General features: G+C 45.4%; 1 protein-coding gene across 5 annotated transcripts in view; it reads left to right on the plus strand.

Moving 5' to 3' along the window:
* MYO9A (myosin IXA) overlaps nucleotides 1–22,786 on the plus strand; it is a 165,621-nt gene that overhangs the window by 98,583 nt on the left and 44,252 nt on the right. For all 5 annotated transcript variants that reach the window (XM_064668604.1, XM_064668606.1, XM_064668609.1 and 2 more), the window contains 6 exons: nucleotides 6–122; nucleotides 7,495–7,629; nucleotides 16,207–16,328; nucleotides 17,330–17,471; nucleotides 18,153–18,348; nucleotides 22,541–22,660. In XM_064668604.1, coding sequence (XP_064524674.1) covers nucleotides 6–122; nucleotides 7,495–7,629; nucleotides 16,207–16,328; nucleotides 17,330–17,471; nucleotides 18,153–18,348; nucleotides 22,541–22,660 — 832 coding nt within the window. The remainder of the gene's footprint in view (nucleotides 1–5; nucleotides 123–7,494; nucleotides 7,630–16,206; nucleotides 16,329–17,329; nucleotides 17,472–18,152; nucleotides 18,349–22,540; nucleotides 22,661–22,786) is intronic.

Genomic DNA, 22,786 nt, shown 5'->3' on the forward strand with positions numbered 1-22,786 from the left:
CTCAGGCTGTGACTGTGAGGAACTCCATGGCCAAGTCGCTGTACAGTGCCCTGTTCGACTGGATCGTGTTCCGGATCAACCACGCGCTCCTCAACTCCAAGGACATGGAGGAGAGCACCAAGGTAACATCCCAGCAACTCTCTGGGCTGTGCTCTTGTGGTTTTAAAATAGGTGAAACATGACTCGAGCTCTGACAGCACCTGCTTTACATCAAGTTAACTTTTCCTTGGTTAATAAATGAGGACATTGTTATTTTAAGTGGTGTTTGCTGAGCTGAGGAGGGTGAAGCCCCTCAAATATTATGTCCTCAAAGCAACCAGGGAAGAGATTTTGTTGTAGCAACAACAACCTGTTCCCCCATGCCCTCCAGAAGTGATGGCAACTAATTTTCCTCCTTGTATGTAAAACTGGAGGACTGTATGTAATTGAGGGGAAGAGGGGAATTCTTGCTAACGTGGGGTGTTGGGATGAAATTGCTCCATAAAAATAAGGAGAAGTGGTGAAGGAGCTGTGGTGTCTGTAGGTGGCACATCTATAAGGAGTAGAAAAATGAAATTATGGAGAAAAAAAGGTCTGGATGAGAAAAGTGAAGCCGGTGCGGTTGCTGTACCACCTTCCCAAGGAATTGATAGAAGGATGGCAGGAGGTTTCCTGTGATAGCAGGGGCTGGATGCCAGGACCCAGGACATTCTCTCCCAAATCTCTTGTGTATCCATCCACCCTTGTCGTGCCAGGGGGACACCGACCCCAAAATTCCCAGGGGTATGGATGTGTCTGTGCACACATGTGCTTGCAGCTCCCAACTACCCTTGGCTTGGGAATCCTGGGCGTGTTTTTGGGGGGGTGGTTGTGCATCCAAACTAAAGCCCCAGCTGCCAAAAGGGGGATTGTTGTGCTGGACACTAACACTCCGTGTGGATTGTGCCATAGGAGCGGAGTTGCAGAGGCTTCCAGCGCAGTCACTCCTTTATTTAACTCCCCAGAAATCCTTGTGGAGCCTGATGAAGGCCTGGAAATAAATCCATGCCTGTAAAATTTGGTTCTCTGCTTTTCTGACAAGAAGAGGTTGTTAAAGTGATAACACCCAGTGAGTCTTCTGACTGCACGTGTTGCCTCCCCCTCTGTTTAATATTTTACCAAAAATGTTGTATTCTTTCCTGATTTTTTTCTCCAAGTCATCACAGGTTTTGTCTGGGCTGTCAGGAAAAAAAAACAACCACACTGTTTGTGTATTCAGTGAAGCAGGAAAGGTGGATCTGTTTTGATAAGGAAATGCATCTCAAATGCTAATTAATTTTTTATTACCAATCCAATTATTTTTAAAACTTATTATTTAAATTTATTTAAATTAATTTTTAAATACAAAAGCAGACTAGGACACTCTTGCCTGCTTAGTCAGCATGTCTGTGAGGGCAGGGCACCATGGTGGGTGTTTATGGACCATTAAACTTTGGTTCCCAACCTCAAATCTCAGCAGGTAAGAGCCAGAGCAGCCCAAATTCTTGCTGTTTTCCAGCACTGCCAGTGCACATTAACCCTCTGCTTCCTGCAGCCAAGACTCCCATGGAGTGTAACCACCTTCCCCTTGCCTGTCTCCCCGTACTGTCTCATGAATTCTCAGTTCCCAGGTTTCTGACCCATTTTTTTGCCCCACATCACGTGGTGTAGCTGTAAGATCCAGGTCAGGCAGCGAGTGCCAGGAGCGGCGTTGCCCTTGTGCCAGAGTAGATCCAACCCCACTGGCACACACCCAGCACCCAGAGCTGCAGGAACGTGCCAGGATCCAGCCAGGCCATCCTGGGCTGTACCTGTGCCAGGTTTTCTGAAGCAGGAAGGCAGTGCACAAAATCCCAGGAAATGTCTCCTCCTCAGGCAGGACTGTGGTTCCGTTTATCTTCGGAGTGCTCTGTAAATGCTGATTCTGCTGAGTTGGAAGGGACCCACAGGAATCATCCAGTCCAACCCCTGGCCCTGCACAGGCCCATCCCCAACAGTCACACCAGCTGCCCCCCACAGGATCATCCAAATGCTCCTTGAGCTCTGGCAGCCTTGGTGCTGTGCCCACGGCCCTGGGGAGCCTGGTCAGTGCCCGACCACCCTGTGGGAGCAGAACCTTTTCCTGAGATCCAACCTAACCCTGCCCTAACACAACTTCAGGCCATTCCCTCGGGTCCTGTCACTGGTCCCCACAGAGCAGAGCTAAGTGCCTACCCCTCCTCTTCCCCAGAAATCATGAAAATGCCCAATCCTCCCCATTTTCTGGGCAGAGGATGAAGGAGAGGTTTATGTGCCTTGCACGGAGCAGCTTCGTTAAACATTGACCAGCCGATTTTCCCTCCAGTGGTTCCACCACGTCACCTCCTTGACCCTTGTTTTAGCCCCTGCCTTGAGTCCTTCCAGCACAGAGGGAGGAGACATCTCTCCCTGGCCTGGGCAGGGCCTGGAATAGCTGCTTCTTTGCCCTCAAGGAATAACGTGGCTGCCAGACCGAGGACATCCCTGGCCCTGCGGCTGAGACACCAACCAACAGTCACCACCCTGGAGGGATGGAGCCAGTGCCCATTAATTTGGGCTTTCCTACCACTTCACAACTCTCTTGAAATCCTTTTCAGCTTGTGCTTGGAGAAGCCCCAGCTGAGGATAGAGGTTCTTTACCTCCCGTGTGTGGTCATGAGGTTGGGAGATGGACTTGAAGCAGTGGCATCTCCAAACCCTGGGTGTAGGACTTGGATGACATCTACGTGCTGGCACCTACCAGCTTCCTCAAAAAATCTTGTAAACACACCAAATCCCTTATTTCTGAAAGAAAAACACAACCTTTTACCTCAGCAACTCCTGAGCGGGCAGTGAGTGGACAAGATGTGACTCACCCTGCAGCAAATGTCTGGGATTGATCCCAGCCCACACTTGCCACTGATATTCCTCTGACTTTCAAGGGATGTTTTGAAACAATCCTGAAGGTTGGGAAGGTTCAAAAGTTGTCAGGTGATGGATTTGGGGCAGAGGACTCTCTTAGGTGAAACCCACGTTATACGGAGGTAAAGTAAGGCTCAAAACCATTGAATTCAGAGTGTGTATGGGAGAAGTTGATGAGAAAAATTAACATGAAAGTTTATCTTTGTGAATGTAAATTTTGATTTCAGTGGGACAATGGGAATGGAGACAATTTTCAGATCCCAGTGTGTGTTTATTTGATGTCAGCAGTACAGAGAAGATCAAAAGATGAAACTGGGTAGAAAAAAATAAACACTCGGCCATTGCTCTTCCCTGTTTTCAAGCAAGTATTTGGGAGATGTAAATCAGACCTTTGATATCCAAATTTAATTAAATGTACAGTGAATTATTTTGGGAAAACACAGTGGGATTTGGCTTATCTTGCTTGCTGACAGGATTTGTAGCATATTATTCCTGAGCAGAGTTGGGAATAAGTTATTTGATAGTTCATGGTAATGGCAGCTGTGGATCGGCTTCACTTTGACTCCCTTTTCCTTGGGTCTTCTCTCCCTCACTTTCAGCTTCTTTTATGTTCTCATGATCCCCTACAAACTGTCTGAAATTTGACCTTTATTAATGAGGTCAGAGCCTTTTCCTCCTCTGGAGGATGAGATCACTCAACCTCAGAGAGTCTCTTATTGAATTCCCCTTCCATAAATCAGGTTAGGAATTGTTAGAAGTCCATCTCGTTGCTCCAAACGATGATAAAGTGGAGATTGTGGTGGATCAAAAGGCATTTCCAAGGGGTTTGTTTAAGCTTTTCCCATTTGGTTCTTGTGAAGTGTCTTAATTTCTTCCTAAATCACCCTGCTGCTGTTTTTGGGTGACGTGCTGCCTACGTGGGGATGACGGTGAACTCATGGCCACAAAGAAAATTAAAATTAATGGCCATGGCGAAAAATTCATGGTTGGGTTCATGAAGAATTCATGACCATGAAGAAAAGTCATTAAAAGTAATGGCTGTGAAGAAAATTCGTGGTTGGATTCATGAAGAATTCATGGCCGTGAAGAAAAGTCATTAAAATTAACGGCTATGAAGAAAATTCATGGTTGAATTCATGAAGAAAGTTCATTAAAATTAATGGCCATAAAGAAAATTCATGGTTGGATTCATGAAGAATTCATGGCCATGAAGAAAAGTCATTTAAATTTAATCAAGTAATTAATTCTTGGTGATTTGACCTGAAACAGAGGAAAAATTGCTGAACACACAATGTGTTTAATGTGCATCAGTTCGTTAATTTTGGGGTCCAACTTCCAAATTTGTAGCAAAGTCATTGTGTGTATTGGGGTGATGCAGGTTGGAGCTGTCCTTTTAGATTTAGTGGTGATGGGTTTTGGGGTTGTTTTGGGTTTTGGGGGAGATTTTTTCCGGTATCGGCTTTGGAATATTTTAAACCAAAGAAATTTTACAATTTCAAAGAGATGAAAAAAATTTAAAAATAGTAAGAAATGAGATTTTTTTTTCCCCCTGAATTTGAAACAAACCTCTTTGTGGTTGCCAAAACACACCTCCATGGTGGGGTGACATCACCAACGTGCATTTGGGGCTCCATAAATCAGCTCCAACATTCATATTTATTGGCATTTTGGGAATTGGGAAGCACGGAGCTTCCAGAGCTCTGCCAAAAGCCCTTAAAACTCGTGCTGGGTTCCAATGTCCTGACTGGGCCAGTTTTAGTGAAGCAGGAGGCCTTTTTTTTTTTTATCATCTCAAGCAGAAAGGCTCCCTGACCGGGGTTTGCCCAGATTTTAAAGCTGCTTATAAAAGTACGCTTTTAATCGCAGTAATTTTGCTGTAGATTTGATATGCTAATTAATGCAGCCACACTTTTGAATTTGGAATGTTAGTTTTGATAAAGAAACAACATTAACACGTAAACTAGACTTGGCAAATTGAGGTCTAAATTCTGTTTCATCTTCGAGTGATTTCCTCGTGGCTCCTGCTCAAAGGGTGGGTTTGGAACTCAAGAATTAGAAGATTTGTAAAGAAAACTCCTTTGATTCTTTTCTTTAAATATTGGGCTGCAAATTTAGTCTTAAAACCACTCAGATCACAGGTTTTTAACAGGCTGTTTAACAAAATAATGTCATTTACTCAGACATCAATGGAAATAATTTTTTTGCACCTTGCTGCAAGAATTGGCTCTGTACTGGCAGATTTCTGCTGCTTTATCATGGAAAAACTGATATAACCCTTTCTGCCAAGGTACCATGAGATTTTTTGGACCAGAAAGCAGAAAAATAGCCACAAATTCCAAATTTCTCAATTTGAAAAGCTTTACCAAGTGCCATCCACTGACCTGTTTCTTTTGGAAACTCCACAACAAATGACCTGATTCTCAGCAGAGTCTGCCAGGATTTGTCTGGCATGAAACTCTGCAAAAACCCCTTCACAAGGTCTGAAACTTTGTATTCTGGGGTGGTTTGGGAGTTACACGAACAGTGAGGTGAGAAAAATGCTGGTTTGCTCTGTGTGACAACCAGGGCAGAATGAACCACCCTCACCTTGTTTGGTACCTGCAGGGATTTTGTTAAATGCAGATTATTTTTATAGTTCTAGGCATGTTTAATTGTGGATGTCTGCAAAAAAATTATAAAAAAGAGAACTTTAAAATATAATATTTTAATAGGATTCTTTTATAACTGAAATAGCTGTTTTTTACTCTCTATGTTTCACTTGATAAATGGATTTCCACGCCCACATTAAAATATATTTGGTAGCAGTTTCAATGCAATAAATGAACCAGAACTGGAAAAAAAAGGGAAAGGTTTTTTGGTGCTCAGTTATTTCATATGAAATCAAGTCTGTGGGAGCTTAAAAACCTTGTTCAGCTGAAAGTCTTCACTCGTGGCAGAGCCTTAACTACTCCCACAGAACATCAGCCCCGTGCTTGGGAAAGCTGGTGTTGGGAAATTGTAAGGATTCTGGAATGTGAGTGTTTCATCTTCTAAATCTTGGTTTTATGTGATGGAATAGAGACTTTTATCTAGGGGGGGTTTCAGGGGTGGGGTGGCTGGGGTTGGGATTTGTTTACACAGGGATGATGCAAAGGATCAAGATGAGAAAAAGTCACTTAGTCCTGTTTCCATTGTCACTTTTTCCATGTATAATATGGATAAAGTAGGAGCTGCTGATTGTGCAGAGAGTTTAAGGAGAATTCTCCCTGAAATGTTGTTAAAACAAAGATGAGGCAGAAGCTTTCTGCTCGTTAGGCTGTCAGTTAATGAATGTCTGGGAACAAAAGGGTTCGTTGGGACGAGCAGAAGGATCAACCCTCCGGAAGCAGCGAATGGGAGCGAGTTCCTCTGCCAGGTTCAGTCCTTGCTCTGGTGGTTCCCAATTCCCATCCTCTGGTCAAACGGCTGTTTCTCATGGGCCTTTCTCCAAGTGATGCAAACTCTGGGAAGCTGGCCAAGGGCCTTCATCCCTGGCATGGCACGGGCAAGAGGCAGAGTCTGCCTGGCCCTGGGATAGGGAGGAAGGCCGAAGGATAAAGTAACCAAAGAACTCTTGGGAAAATGGGTTAGAGCCTTATCCTTGTGCTTAAATGCCTTTTTCCTTGTGTTTTCACTTGTTCCAGCAGCCCAAGTCCGTGTCACACAAAGCTCCAGCTCACGAGCTGTGGCCACTCTGCCCGCAGTCACCGTGCCGGTTCAGCCGGAGGTGGTTCCCTGGGCAGGAGTTGGGCACAGAAGGAATATTTTCCTCCCAAGTGATGTGATCTGTTGAAAACAGACGTAGCACAGAGAGACTTGTGGATAGTCTGGTTTACATTCCTGGCAGTGGAGTTAAGCTGGTCTCAGGAAGGAAGTCTTACAAAATCCGGAGTGCAGATAACGCCAATCAATTGAAAACCGGGGCTCCTGGCAGCTCTCGGGTTCTTCTGAGGTGCAGAAGAGAGAGGGAGTTTCTCCTCCCTACTTGAACTTTGGTTCATTTGCTAATGCTTTTACCTCTCTCATTAATTTTATTTAGTTAATTGTAATGGGTGAATGGAGCCTGTGTGTGAGTGAGATGGCTTTGGTTGGACCCCAGGGCGTGGTGCACTGAGGAGCTGCTGGTGGAGCTCTCTGTGCACGTGTCCTTCAGACTCTTCACCTGCCTCTGATGACAACAGGCTTGCTGGGTGGACAGTTTTATTTGTAACTAGTTGTTATTAATTAGATGTTTAGCAGAAGTCATGTACAGGCTTGGAAGCTGCAGCAGAAACTGTACCACCTTGAGCTTGGCAATTTGTCTATAAATTAAAAAAAAACCCCACCTCTCAAAGGACTTTTGTCTTAGAACAAGTCCATCTGTCCAGATATCTAAAGTTACATATTGTGTCTCTGATTGGGTGAATTCTTCCAGATGGCACCATATCAACGATTCCAGGAAAATTCCTGCTATTAACTCAATTTAATTCTGTCTGTATTCTTTGGATTATGTGCTCCCTACGAACAATCCACTGACTTTATGTGCTTTTGTTCTAATCCTCACTCTTGTTTTCCTTTCAGACTTTATCCATTGGAGTCCTTGATATTTTTGGGTTTGAAGACTATGAAAACAACAGTTTTGAACAATTCTGCATCAACTTTGCCAACGAGCGCCTGCAGCACTACTTCAACCAGCACATTTTCAAACTGGAACAGGTAAGGCTGGCAGTATTTATTCTCTGATGCCACTGAGTGTTGACAGTTTGTGGTGCTGATAAAGTCCTTAAATTGTCCCTTTGGTTCTCTTTTGTTAAGGAGTGTCCACTGAATTACTCAGACTTAACCTCTTATTTCTCGTGTGACTCGGTGCCTCCTGTGAAATAAAATCCAGCCAGAGTTTTGCTGGTTTAAATGAACATTTTGGGTTACAAAAACATCGTGACACCTTACCCATTGCTCCTTGATCTGTGCTCAGGGACTCATCCATGAGCAACTCCTTCCTTGCCTTTACCTGAACTTGCTTCTGTGTCATTTAATATCCCAGAGAAGTTATTTTTTGGCATCTGTTGAGGATGCCACCCCAATCTTCTGCTGGTTTTTTGCTTTCCAGTGTTGATTTGTGTGGAGAGAGGGGAAATGTCACTTCACACATGTTCTCCAAGGTCAGACTCGAGAGCGTTAAGACCTTCAATGGCCCTGGCAGATTAGGAAAAGTGCCTTGTTCCAGGTGCCATTATCCCTCTTCCGAGTCACCATCATCCCTTGAGCTCTTTTTTCCTCTCTTCTCTGAGCTGTTCCTCAGCTTCTTCCAGTTAGATGATGTTTTCTGCTATCATCGTTTCTGCTCAGATATATTGAGGTTTTTCTTTTCCTCTTTAATTTCAATAGCAAGAAATTAAAGGAATTAATCTGCCAGCAGGTCAGGCAGTGTCTTTAAGCTCACACTTCTGGCTGTTGGAAGAGCAGGTTGAGAAGGATGCTCCCACAAAGGAAGCTCATGGGACCGTGGCCAACTGGACCATGAAAACTCAATTTTCCCCATTTTGAGAGCCAAATATAATTTGTCATTGAACTCCTGTTGCCACTGAAGCCCAGGGAGCTGATTTGAGCTCAGAGATGGAGCTGGCACAACACAGATGGCCACGGGCACGATCTCCTGGGCCAGGAGATCCAGGAGTCCTACCGGTTTAAAGCAGCCCAAATTCCAGTAAATTAAATCTTAGGCTGCCTACGTACAGCAGGTGGGAGGTTGTCAGTGGGTGAAGCATCAGCCTCAAAATAAAGCCAAATTCTCCTGCCATTTACTGAGGAGCTGCTGAAATAGTCACCTCAAAGGAGAAAACCATCCCAGGGAGGACCTTTGCTTCCAGGGCAGGCTGCTCAGACCCCCTGCACTGCCAGACTGTATCACTGACAGAGGGTGCCTTCAGAACCTGTTTATAGGCTCTCTATTTATGGAGAATGTACTGGTATTTATTGTGTCTGTGTTGTGTTATATATATATATGTGTGTGTATATATATGTATATATATATGTATATATATATGTGTGTGTATGTATTTTTATGTATATGACTGCATCTATAAATTCCTTTTCTACTTAAATTTCTTTTCTACTTAAATTGAGACCAAACATAAAAATCCTTGTTCCTAAATGAAAACATTGGATTGTCAGCCTTGGAATCTTCTGGAGGGATGTCGGGAACTCAAGGCATCTGCCTTGTCTGCGGCACCGGCACCGACCCAGACATTGGGCTTGTTCATTCAGGAATTTCCTAATAATAATGATGTTTTCCCATCTCATGGATTTCTCGTGAACTTCCTCATAGTAAGGTTCTCCTATCCCATGGATTTATCATATCAAGCCCATTTTAATTATCATAAATGATTCTGCTCATGACACCAAACCTGCAGTTGCTGAATGAGCAATTAATCCTCCATGGGGCAGAGTCATTCCTGGATGGATGAATCCTGGGTGGACAGGTTTCCCCACACCTTGCTGCCATTTCCAGCGGTGAACAACATTCCCAAGCCGCCCAGAATGGATTTTAGGATGCAGATGTATAGAGACATATCCAGAAAGGAGCTTTTACAAGGTTTAACTCCTTTAATTTCTCATATAACAACGGCCCGTTTGAACATATTAGATGATAGTAGAATATTTGGGGATTATTTTAAACTGGGGAAGTCAGCTGGGAATGGAGAGAGATCGGGAAGGGGGTTAATTCCTAGTTTCTCACTTTGCAAACACCGCCTGAAGCTGAAGCAGATGGTGTTGGAGGCAAGAAGGGAGGAATTTCACACCCTGCTGTTTAGTCGGGAATTTTTATACCAAATATATACATTTAGACATCCCAAAGTAACTGTTTATTGTATGGCTCTGCACTACACGAGTTTGTATGACAGGAGCATGATGGGAAGTGTTCCCACGTGGAATTACACTGGGAAAAGGGATTTTTCAGTTGATTTCCCACTTTAACTTGGGAATTTTCCTTGTGTAAACAAGGTTTTCCTATGCCATGGTAAGGAAAGGCTTGGGGAGATGAAGTCCTGGGGCTGGGCTGGCTCTATCTGGGAGGAGGAGGATGAGCTCATGGGGTTTTCTGCTGCTCTTGGGGTTTTAAATGTCATTTTAGGGGCTGTTTCTCAGTTTTCCCTGCAGCTAATGGCAATATTCCTGTAGGATATATTATATGATCCTATGGAATAAAGCATCCTGGGCACTGAACTGCCCAATGCCCTACAGCCCTCATTAAAGCAGGGTGAATTTTTCATCTTTATATCCTATGAAAGGGCAACAAATTTCATAGATCATGGCAAAACCTTTATCTTCAGGACTGATTTTCACCACCTTTGGATTTGAGTTTTCTAAGCCCTCAGTTTTGTGCTTTTAGACGGATGGGAAACTTAGGATTGGTTTGTTTTGGGTTTTTTTAATCACATTTCCTCTTTCATTTCTTCTCTGCTCCAACCACCTTTGAATTTTACCACAGGATTTTGGGGAGCAGTATTCCCAGTTCCCCAGAGAACACGACACTCTAGATAGGTGTGAGCTTAAAAATCGTATTTAATGCTTTCTCCTCTGATATTTTTTTGTTTGCTTGCTTTTATTTAATTGGTTTTATTCACTGTTGTCTGTGACTGGATATGGAGTCATTGATAATCAAGAATGTGTGGATGTGGAAAGACATTTTCCAGCATCTCAAAGATTCTGTTGGGCTCGTGGGTGGTTTCTCCCACTCAAGATCTGTAAATCTTTAATCCCAGCCTGGATTAGGGTGCGTTTAGGTTTGGCTTAGCACCTGAATAATGTCCTGATAACAGAACTGGGCCGACGCTCCTGGAAAGATAACGGGACTTCGTTCTCAACACATTCAACTCTAAAATGATGGGATTTTTCTGTTCCTAGCAGGATAATTTCCACCAGGCCTAGTGGCCCAGTTGGGAAGGTTTTCCTGCTGCTCAACATGTGTATTTTAATCTTAAATTCCTTATACTGTGGGCCATAAGCAGCGTTCGTGCTCTGGACTGGGGGAGGCAGGTGGTGTTTGTCTTTAATAGTGCTTGGCTCTCTCTTTCCTACAGTTTCTGTAATTTTCATATTTAAAATGTTGCCTATTCTGCCCCATTCTGTTTATTTGGCACCCCAGATTTTACATGCTGCTATACTTCAGGTAATGCTGTCAGCTATACTGAGATTCAGTAATGATTTACACTCATATTCCATGTGCATTTCAAACTCTGGATCTCCATTTCATATCTTTTTTTTTTTTTATATATTTGAGCATTGCAAATTGTGTTTTATTCAGATCACTCTGTGCATTTGAAGCTCTAAAAAGCATCATTTTGGAACAACAAAAACTCAGATTAATGCTGCCTGTTCTCCTGAGCCACCTCCCTGCTCAGCCACGTCTTTCTGAATATCGAGTTGCGATAATTAAGTAGTAAATACCTCATGTTGTTTGGATCGAATTCCTTGATATAATAAATTTATACATGAGGCTTTTCCCCTGAAGAGAGGCGAGATGAAGTCACCACCAGCCTTCTCTCCTGAGCTGCAGCTGAGTCAGAGAGGCCAAATGCACATTGTGCAGTTTTGCTGAGCTGGCAGCGAGTGCGGCCCCACAGCCCCGCTCTGCTCGGGACACAGCGCAGGCTCAGAGTCCTTCAGGCTGGAAAAGCCCTCGGAGACCATCGAGTCAGATGTGTGGACAGACTGGGAATGAGATGCTGGGAAGCAGTGCCAGGAAAGGGACCTTGAAAGGGCAAGCTGACCATGAGTCAGCAGTGCCCTGGCAGCTGGGAGGGCCAACCGTGTCCTGGGGGGCATCAGGCCCAGCATCGCCAGCTGGGCCAGGGAGGGGATTGTCCCGCTCTGCTCTGCCCTGGGACAGCCTCACCTGCAATATTAGAAAGATATTTAGCCATTAGAGAGGGTCCTAAGGATGGCAATGAGGATGGGGAGGGGCCTTGAGGGGCAGCTGAGGGCACTTGGTTTGTTCAGTCTGGAGAGGAGGAGACTAAGGGGAGACCTCACTGCAGTTACAACTTCCTCGGGAGGGGAAGAGCAGGGGCAGGCACTGATCTCTGTTTTGTAGGGACCAGGGACAGGACCCCAGGGAGTGGCCTGAAGTTGTGTCAGGGGAGGTTTAGGTTGGATCTCAGGAAAAAGTTCTTCCCCCAGAGGGTGGTCAGGCACTGACCAGGCTCCCCAGGGCAGTGGGCACAGCACCAAGGCTGCCAGAGCTCAAGGAGCATTTGGATGATCCTGTGGGGCACCTGGTGTGACTGTTGGGGATGGGCCTGTGCAGGGCTAAGGGTTGGACTTGATGATCCTTGTGGGTTGAACTCAGCATATTCTGGGCTTCACTAACCCAGCACTGCCCAGGCCAGCACTTCCCCAGGTCCCCCCGAGCAGTGATGGTGCTCGCTCCAGCAGAACAAGTCCCTTTGGTGACGCACCAACGTGGACGTCCTGCCAGTGTCGTCATGCTCAGGGCAGCAAAGTTGTTCTGAATGTTTGGGAAGTGTGAATCTCCTTGTGGTGGCTCTACAGGTCACCTGGAGAACAATCAGCGGCATCTCACCCACTAATTAAATGAAAACATGGAGCTGCTGGACTCTAAAAAAACCCCCAGTGGCTTTTTTTACTTCTTCGCTCCATTTCTTTTGCCAAGTCTGGGAGCTCAGTGCTCTCCTTTCCAGGGAACTTGCATCGCTCAGGTTTCAGCTGCCCAGGGATGGGAGGAATAAATCCCCACATTTGTATTGGGAGCAAGGATGCCAAAGCCTGGGCTCTGTGGACTTTACTGCACTAGAAACTTCAGTAGATAGTGGTGATTTCAAGAAATTGAAATGTAAAGATGGTCTTCTAGGAATAGGACATTTGAATTGACCGCTGAACCAAAGTATAAATTTAAGCTAATTTTTAATTAACCTCCAGTTCGAGGTTTTTTGGTTTGAATGGACTGAAAGTGTTTCATGTTGTCTTTGTCTTGTCAAATGAAAACCTCGTGTTGTTTGGATGGAATTCCTTAATATTCCAGTGTTCTGCGAGGACCCTGCATCCATCAAAGGATGGCAGAGGCTTTATTGTTGTACTCAGAAGTGAAGAAATATTTTGGAGGATATTTTAAGGATTTAAAAATTCCTGAATTCTGCAGGAAGACAGTCAGGAGAATATGAATGTAGAAATTATATAGAGTATTAATAACTGCAATTTAATTAAGTTTAATATATATACAATTTTACCCTAAAGCTTCTACCTTTATGTGGACAATCTCCAGGGTGTTCTGAGACCAGGAAACACCCCAGGAATTACACTGGTCAATCCCAAAGCCATTGTTACATCTCCTGAGCTGTGATTCTGAAGGCAACCAAACCAATAACTGGAAAAATGCTAGGAAAAAAGAAATAAGGGGAATTTTTTTTCCATTTAAGCTTTGGAATTGTTCCTGCTGCTGTGTATGTGCCTGTCTTGAAACGAGAGCACACGTCTGAGTTATTGTGGAAAAGGTTTTTAGATGAGGACTTTAATCCCTCTTCACATTTGGCCAACACAGCAAGAGGTTGCAGTGGGGATGGAAGGGAGGGAGCAAAGAAACCCCAGGGCCTGGGACTGAGTGTTTCTGACCCAGCCCAGAGGAAAAAGAAGAGCCGAAGAAGGGAAAATTAGCCAAAATCCTGCAGCTGAAGGAACCAAGGCCAGGAGGGACGTGACGACTGGCCTGAAGGCTGTGGAAGAGCCCAGAATGAGCCTGGAGAAGTAGAGACCAGAACACTGGTCTTTTAGGGTCATTAGTTAAAAAAACTCAACATTTGGCATTGCCAGTTGGTGATTTTGCACTGATTTGAGGAGCGGGAGAAGTTTTTAGCATGGAGCCCCCTTCAACATGCAGCTGCCCCACATGGATGGATGTCTAGAGGCTTCGAGATCAGGGTGATGGTTTGTGCCTGGTTTGGACACGTGGGGGCTTAAAACTCTGCATAATTTGAGGTTTGGGGGGGGAACAAAAATGGAAGGCCCCCATAGAAGCATTTCAAAGAGGAGTCACAGTAATAAATAGGTGAGTGCAGTAACCTCCCCCAGCCACCCGTGAGCACTGAAGTAAACGCTGCTCTGGGATCAGCTCCTCAATTTATTGCTCTCCGGCTGCTCCCGGCCAGGCTTGAGCTGGCAAAGCTGGGACTAATGGACCCTGCACTCAATTAAGGGGCTGTCAGAGGCAGGGGGTTGATGGATGATGCCGACTCCCGTTACCACCATCCCTCTCCTGAGTCGCTCAGGAGAAGCTCCGGAACACGCAGCCCGTGCAGGAACTTTTTTCCTGCCTTGCGCTGAAAATGTGGTGAGTTTTACTCAAATACCTGGTTTTGAGGTGCCTGTAGTTTACAGGGAGTTGAAAATGTTGTGGTGCATGTGTGCTGGTTGCTCTGCAGAGCCTGAAGGAAAAAGAATATAAAATTAAATTAAAAAATAAAATCCACAGTGTGGAGTTGTTCTGTATTTTCAGGGGGTTTTTTTGTAATGGAATGAGTCATATTTTGAACCCAAAAGGCTTTAAGGAATTTAAAACCTCCTTCTAGGCCTGCACAGAGTCTGCATTGTTGGTTTAGGGGTGGATGGTGTCTCCAATACGGAATTCAGGACCTTGTAGGGAGTTTTTAGGAAAAATTTCTTGTGAAATGTCTCAAAGCACTTGATGCTCTTTAATTCTAAAAATAATATCTGTGGAGTTCATGTTAATTTTAGATGAGGAGAGTTGGATGGACCGTTTTTGATGTTGTTTGCTCATGTTAAAAATAAAGGCAGATAGCAATAATATAATTAATTGGATTGTTAGAGAGATGCATCAAATTAGGATTTTAAGAGTTTTTTCCTTTTCTTCTTCACTTCTGCCATCACAATGTTCTATGGTAGAGAAGTAAAAACACAGCTTGGCTCTGTAGGGCTTTTTCTACCACATGGAGTAAGGTGCACATTCCAATCTCTCTGTTTAGACAGTGAGTCACGAGCCTTAAAAGCATATGATAAAAATTATGATTTTTAAACTCTACTTTCATCCAAGTTCCCTAAAATAATTTCTGCATAGGAGTTCTTCAAGAAATCCAGCTGAAAATCTGTCTCGGAGGAGATGAGCTTTACAAGAGGCTTTTTTTGCCTCAGCATGAATTTAGGGACAGATCCTCACTTTTCCTGCAGAGGGTCATGGTTCTGCTGGTCTTGGAGTGGTGACCTTGGCTACCTGGAGGGCTCTTCATTAGCCTGTAGAGCACCAGGCATTAGTAGTGTGAGATCCAGAAGAGCAAAGCCCATGGGATCAGGAGAAGGAGATGTATTGCTTTTTCTTGCTGTTAAAGGAATGTATTGTATATATTGTACCAGTTTTCTTCCAGCAACTAAATAATAATATTGATGCAAATGTGTTGGGTGATGCTTTGGTTGATGTGCCCCTGGCATCCAAAACCCCTCCCGTGCCCTGGGCTGATCCCACAGTGTGGGGGATTCTGCCCCTCTGCCCCATTCAGGTGAGACCCCCCCTGCAGTGCTGCCTCCAGCTCTGGGGAACAACAACAGAAGGATGTGGAGCTGCTGGAATGAGTCCAGAGGAGGCCACGGAGCTGCTCCAAGGGCTGGAGCCCCTCTGCTGTGGAGCCAGGCTGGGAGAGCTGGGGGTGTTAACCTGGAGAAGAGAAGCTCCAGGGAGACCTTGAAGCCCCTTCCAGTGCCTAAAGGGGCTCCAAGAGAGCTGGAGAGGGACTTTGGACAGGGGATGGAGAGATAGACCAAGGGGGAATGGCTTCCCACTGCCAGAGGGCAGAGATAGATGGGATATTGGGAAGGAATTGTTGGGCATGAGGGTGGTGAGGCCCTGGTCCAGGTTGGCCAGAGAAGCTGTGGCTGCCCCATCCCTGGAAGTGTTCAAGGCCAGGTTGGGCAGGGCTTGGAGCAACCTGGGATAATGGAAGGTGTCCCTGCCCATGACAGATGAACTTTAAGGTCCCTTCCAACCCAAACCATGCTGTGATTTAACAGCAAACCAGAAGAAGAAAAGCAAGAATCCCTGCACAACCAACCAGTGTCTGAACAAACTGAAATCGTAAAATGCCGGGTGGTTCTCTGTGGTTTAGGTTGTTCCAGCAGCTCCTTATCCTCACAGGAAGCACTGATGGCACATCAGCAGAAGGGACGATTGTTTTGGTAAATTGTGCATCAGTTTCCACAAACCTGTTTGAATTTTGCCTTTTGTTTTTGCTTGCACCAAACATTATGTCATCTGTGGGGCTTTTTTAGGAGGAATATAGAGCAGAAGGAATTAGCTGGCACAACATCGACTACATAGACAACTCCAGCTGCATCAACCTGATCAGCAAGAAGCCAACGGGGCTGCTCCATCTGCTGGACGAGGAAAGCAAGTGAGTAGGAAAGTGCTGGCTTTGCCAATGATTTTGGGTTTTTCACTTCAAATGTGTTTATCCTTTATTTTTACCTCTTGTGATTCTTCCCAGAAAGGTGCTGATTATCTCGCTGGGCTGATTTGTGTCTCTAGTTTTCTTTTCGAGGTGGTAATGCAAGTGGTGGACAGCCAGCAAGCTGAGCAAAAAGCCTTTACAAATAATCATTCAAATTGTTTTTCCAGAATTTCTTCCATTAAATGGAAGGGAGAAGGTTTCTCTTGCTTCTCTCCTTTTTCTCCCTGTCCCTTACAGTGTAACAACAGGAACATTCTCGAGGCTGAGCTTAGTGAAGGGAGAAGCCGAGTGCAGGCTGTGTGGGTGCTGTTAGTGGGGTATAAAGTGGATTTATCAACTTACTGTAAAAATTAAGCCTGAATGAGCTGAGGGCACTCCTGTTTAGGGGCTGCACTTCCCCAGGGTTTCATGGGCATCAGGGATGCAGCTCAGATGTGCATCCTTGGTTCATCCACCTGGCTCATCTCCGTGGAAGTTCCCAGAGGAGCGTGTGCCTCTGGGGCTGCCTTTGGGTGGAAACTTTGGAGCAAAATTGTTCTTCTATCAGATACTCCTGCCAGTTCTCTCCATGTGAAGGGCAGGGAAAGGCAGTTTTGCTGGGGTCACCTCAGATCCACATGGCTGTGGCCCAGGACACGAGGTGTCCTCCCACCATTTGCTCGGAGGTTTCTGCCCTGCTTCTTGTCTCAGAGTGATGCTGTCCCAGCGATTCTGTGTTGGGCTAAACCACTTCAAATTAGGGAAAGTTGTGGAATACACCCCCAAGCTGCAGATTTACATGAAGGATGGAGGATTGCGTTGCTCTTACTCAGAGGCTCTGCCCAAGCAGGCACAGAAATGGCAGCTCAGGATATCTCTGTTTTCCCTTTTGTGGCCGAGAAAAAAGGGGTAAAATCTTTTCCCTTGTGTTTACAGCTCTCTTCTGTTTAATTCTTCCCACTCAGTTTTCCTCAAGCCACAAACCAGACGCTGCTGGACAAATTTAAGCGTCAACATGAAGGGAATTCCTACATCGAGTTTCCAGCGGTCATGGAGCCGGCTTTCATCATCAAACACTACGCCGGCAAAGTGAAGTACGGAGTCAAGGTCTGTCCCCCAGCTGTTCCCTGGGAGTTGTTTCCATTTAAATCTGGGATGGGGAAGGGGAGGCTCCACAGACGTGTTTTGGAGAGATTTTGACTCAAGAAGAGACATGTGGGTTGGGAGAGAAGTGTTTGGTGAAAAGCTTGGCTGGAATGAGAAGGTGGGGACTGGGGCTTCCTGTTCTCCTCCACGTGGGCGTTTGGGGGAGGAATTTAGGTTAGTGCTATGTCCCGATGACAGGTTGAAATTGTGTGTCTGGTGACCTTTCTGGGCTTGGTTTGTGCAGAAAGCCCAATGTTTTACTCATCAGGAGCCAGTTTTAAAGCAGGTCACGTGAGCTCAGGTCTCAGCATCCCACTGCCACAGGTACTTCCCGAAATCCCACGGGAACCATTTCAAAGTTGACCCTATTTCTACTCATGCCAGTTATTAGCAGAGGGAATTCTGGTGGCCAGGGGAGCCTGGGGGATAAATAGCCTCAGGATTTAATCATGTTTCTGATACAATAAATGCCCATTATAAGTGTCAGAGATGATGGTCAGAAAGATGATGGTCGCATCTGTTATGGGAGCAGAAAAGGAAGGTGGAAGCAGGACTCAATAGTCGTGGAAGATCTTACCCAGAATATCATGTGGATATTGTTTATTTCCCTCTTTTCTCCCCTTCCTTTTCCTCCTTTCCCAGGATTTCCGGGAGAAGAACACAGACCACATGCGGCCGGACATCGTGGCTCTGCTGCGGAGCAGCAGGAATGCCTTCATCTGCGGAATGATCGGGATTGACCCCGTGGCTGTTTTCCGCTGGGCCGTCCTGAGGGCCTTCTTCAGGGCCACGGTGGCCTTCAGGGAGGCTGGGAAACGATACGTGGAGAAGAAAACTGGTACGTGTGTCCCTCTCCTAATCCTGCTGCCTGCTTTGCAGCTGCAATTGAGGTCAAAGATATTATTATACTGTTTTAAGTAGCCCGACTTATTAAGTGATTAATCTGTTAAAAAACTTGTTAAAATGGCAGGTGGGTTTTTTGCAGGAGTTACATTTAAAGGGACATTTGGAATTTAACATATCACAAGAAAATATTTTCGCTTTACTGCTGCTTGAATTTTTCCATTTTTTATGGGTGCATGGATAGGAAAACCTGAACATTCAGAGGTGTAAAATTTATCCAGCAAAAAAGGCAAATTGGTTTTGTTTGAGTTCTTGAGCCGTTACAACCAAAAAAAGGCAATAATTCTTCTCTGTCATTTTCCAAGCTGTTCACCCTTTCAGCTCCAAGAGAGCGTGTCTCTTGTGTAGCAAAATTCATGGCTTTGCAGTCACCCAGAACAGCCTCACAGGCATTAAATTAAAGAGAAGTGATGGTGCATCATCATGCTGGGGCAGGCAAGGCCTGGCTGTGCTTTCAGACCATTTCTCTGCATAAAGCAATTTGGGGCAGACGGGTACAAGCCATTACTATTCATTTCTGGGCACAAGAGGGCTTGAAATTTGTGATGAAATTAGAGCCTCAGCAGGGAAAATGTCAGCTGAGTTAGAATTAAGCCCAGAGCTGCCCCATGAATTATTTTTTAATCAGAGAGGTGCATCATGGAGGAGCCTGGGACAAGGAGCATAGGGATGGAAACTGTGCAAGCAGAAAGAATCATTTTCTTGGGAGCGAATCCCAAGAAGAGCAGGAGGCAAAACATCAGCTTTCAGCTCTTCCTGGCAAACCACTCGGATGTGGTGGAAGGGAGAAGATGTTCCTCATGAACCAGAGTCTGTCTGGCACATTCAGGCACGTTTATGGACAGCGGGGCTTCATGATGCCAAGAGGGAGATGGCAAAGACCTTTGGCTTCCAAAATCCATCTTTGCATTTTCGTCTTGCGTAAAGCCCAGGCTGAACCAAAGTGAGCTGGCCCAGGAGATGATAAAAATCTGTTCAGTCTTGGGAAATAAGAGCTAATTTCAAGCCCTGCTTCGCTTTCTGTGTCTCTGGCCACTGGTCGTGCTCGTCTCCTCCCTCCTCAGCTGCCCTTCTGCTCTTCAGTGTGGAGTTTGTAGCCAAACTTGCTTATATCTCTATTATATCAATATACAGGTATAAATTAGAGTCCAGGAGGTTTTCAGACAATTCTGAGACTCAATTCTTGCATTGCCTTCTCTTTCCATGCCAAAACTAACTAATCATAGTGATGGCTGAGTTTCTAAACCTTTTCTAGCATGTGATGCTGCTCTTTTGTCTGGTGTCCTTTGGCCTGTTTTCAAATGGCTTTCTTTGTAACCTCTGTTTTTGGAGTCAAAGGAAAACAAAAAATGTACAAATACTCAGAAAGCTGTATAAGGTTTGTCTTCAACTTCCTGACAATCCTCAGATCGTTTATACCCTGAATTTCTCTGGGCATCAAATTGGGGAAAAGTCATGGGGAAGTCACCAGAACTAGTGGAAGGAGGTTACATAAATCTAATTTCCATACTGAGGTCACCTTATCCATGGGAAAGCCCTACAAATGATGATGGAGCTGGGACCACTCACTTTAAGATGCCCCACCATCTCCTGGCATGACCATCCAGGTTGGACAGGACTTGGAGTAACCTGGTCTAGTGGAAGGTGTCCCTGCCCATGGCAGGGCATGGAACTGGATGATCTTTAACGTCCCTTCCAACCCAGATCATCCTGGGATTCTGACTTCTGCCCAGGTCACCCTTAGCAAGGTGAGATCTGTAGCAATGTTTTCATCCACTTTTGCTGTGACCTCATGCCCATCTCCCACTCAGTTGTCCTCCTCCAAAATCCCATCCATCTTGCCAAAGCACCATAAAGCAGGTGGTTTGGGGGAGGTGGACCTGGCAGAAGGCTTGGCCAGTGTCTGGCCAGTGGGATGGGCCAGTGTAGTGTGATACATCCACTGCCAGATGCTTCTCCCTAAAACAATGCAGAAAAGCCCCAAACTGATATTTTTTCACTTGTGGCAGAAAGCATTTGGGAGTGATTAAAGTATCACTAAAATAACCCCATCTCCGAAGTAAAAAGCAGAGAATCAAAGACAGCACATGTTTGAGGTTTATTTTGGGTTTTATCAAACCTTGATGGCTTTAATGAGCCAGATTTGAGCATCTGACTGCCCACAGCTGTGGAGCTTTTGATACAATGATGGTAGATAAGTGAGAATAACTTCTCTCACACGTGTTCATCCACATGTGCACATTTAATATCTGTATAGAATTTTTTTTCAAGGCAGGTGTGGTAAGGAGGCAGGGAAATATCTGCAACAGGCTTCTTTCATTTAGGGCTCTTTGCACTCTTTTGTCTCAACCCCAGCTGGATCTCTCTTGCTTTTCCCCATCTAAGTCACCCTTGCAACACCCAACGGGGATTTTCCTGAAAAATCCCTGGCTTATGGATAAGCAGCTCTGCACAACTTTGCTTCCCTTTGCATCATCCTCTTGGTTATCTCCTCCATGCCAGCAGTGCCCACCAGTGCTGGGGATGCTCCTGGAAGAATAATCAGCATTTTTTCCTGCTGGCTTTGGGGACTCTCCTTTTTTTTGTGCTCCTGATAGTGCAGCTTTTGGTGACAGTGTGATTGTCCTTGTGAACCTGTAGGTGAAAAGCAGCAAAGTGGTGTCACTGTGAATTTTGTTGGGTATCTTTCTCTTCTGCCCAAGTGCTGCCAACTCTCCTTGGATGGAACACAACCTGCAGTTGGCTGAAGGGTGAAATTCTTCAATACTTTGATTATTAATTATTTTTATCAGTGAGTTTATCAGTGAGGGTTGAACTGGTCCCATAGAACTACGTGTTTGAACTAGATTTGTTTGTGAACTTTGTTTAAAGGAACATTATCAAGCTTTTTAGGGAAGAAATTTGGCTAATTGACTTTTTTTGCTGTATCATCACTACGAATGTATTACACCAAAAAAACCTCCTAATTCTTTGGTGGAAAAAATGGTGCTGTTTGTATAAACCTGACTGTGGAGTCCCAGCTTTCTCACCCTGGTTTTGCTGGACCCAAATCCTCTCTCTGACAAAGGTGTCATGGTCTTGGGCCTCTGCCTGTCCTCAGTGGGCACTGCAGCTGGATTTGGCCCCCAAGGGTTGGTCTGTGGGTCAGTGCCCACTGTGGACCTACACAATAACACCTCATCAGAAACAATCCCAGGGGCTTCTGCAGATTTATCCCTGAAGCTGGGCACCAAAAAAGCCAACCTCCTGTGAAAGAGTTAAAAAACCCCACCTGTATTTGCCAAGTAAAGGTGACAGCAATCAAAAACTTGGTCCTTGAGGTCTCACTGGTGTGAATGTGAGGAAGAGGCCCCTTGAGAGTGTTCCTTTGGGAAGTTCATGCAGGTCCTTTCTGATGATTCGATGTGTTGGTATGAAATGCTTCCGTACGTGCCGGCACAAGGTAACTCCTCGGTGACCTCATCGCACCTCACGGGAGCGTCACATGTCCCTTGGCATGGCCAAGGGTGACGGAGAGGTTGTCACAGTGTCACCTGTGTGACCTCTCCTCCACCCCACGGTCAGAGCTGGGCCACCAAAACTCCCCTTGGCGGCGCAGCAGTGGCTCCTTCCAACTCTGGGCCTCAAACCTATCATGCCAAACTCCAATCTGCCCTCCAGGAGCATGAAACCCTTGTTTAATGCAAAGAATTTATATTTTTCCTTTTAATTGCCATTTTCTGAGCAAAGTGTGGCACTGGGGTGCAGGGTGAGGATTCCAGGTGGCCCTGTCAGGGAGCATCTGCACCGGGAACTGCGGGAAGCTCCTGGCAGAGGCGCAGGAAGGGTTTTAAAAGAAATTAATAAAAGTAAATTTATGTAATAATCTAATTTTTGCCCAAAGAATCTTGGAGCGATTATAAAGTGATTATGCTCTGGCTAAGAAGGATTATGACTGGGATTGGGATGTGGTCCAGCTCTTGTGCCACAGCACCGTGTCCGGGGGAAACCGAAGTTAAATTGTGTCGACGCGACCCTCGAGCTCTCGCGTCCCTGGGGCTCGTTCTTGCCCCTCTCCTGATTTCTGCTCATATAATCTCTCTCTTCTCTCCATTTTTTTTTTGTTTGTTTTTATTTTGCTTCCCAAGGGCATGATGATGCAGTGCCATGTGCGGTTTTGAAAAGTGTGGATAGTTTTAGCTTTCTCCACCACCCAGTCCATCAGAGGAGCTTAGAGATCCTGCAGAGGTGCAAGGAGGAGAAGTACAGTAAGGCTCCCCCACCCACCCTCCCCTCTGATACGGCACTCACACCAGAAATGGAAACCAGGTGCATTCTGTGTCCAAAGGGTCAAAAACAATGCCCCAGGAGCCTTCCAGCATCAAGCCAGTGCC

The sequence above is a fragment of the Pseudopipra pipra genome, chromosome 12 (assembly GCF_036250125.1).
Source record: "Pseudopipra pipra isolate bDixPip1 chromosome 12, bDixPip1.hap1, whole genome shotgun sequence".
Lineage (NCBI taxonomy): Eukaryota > Metazoa > Chordata > Aves > Passeriformes > Pipridae > Pseudopipra > Pseudopipra pipra.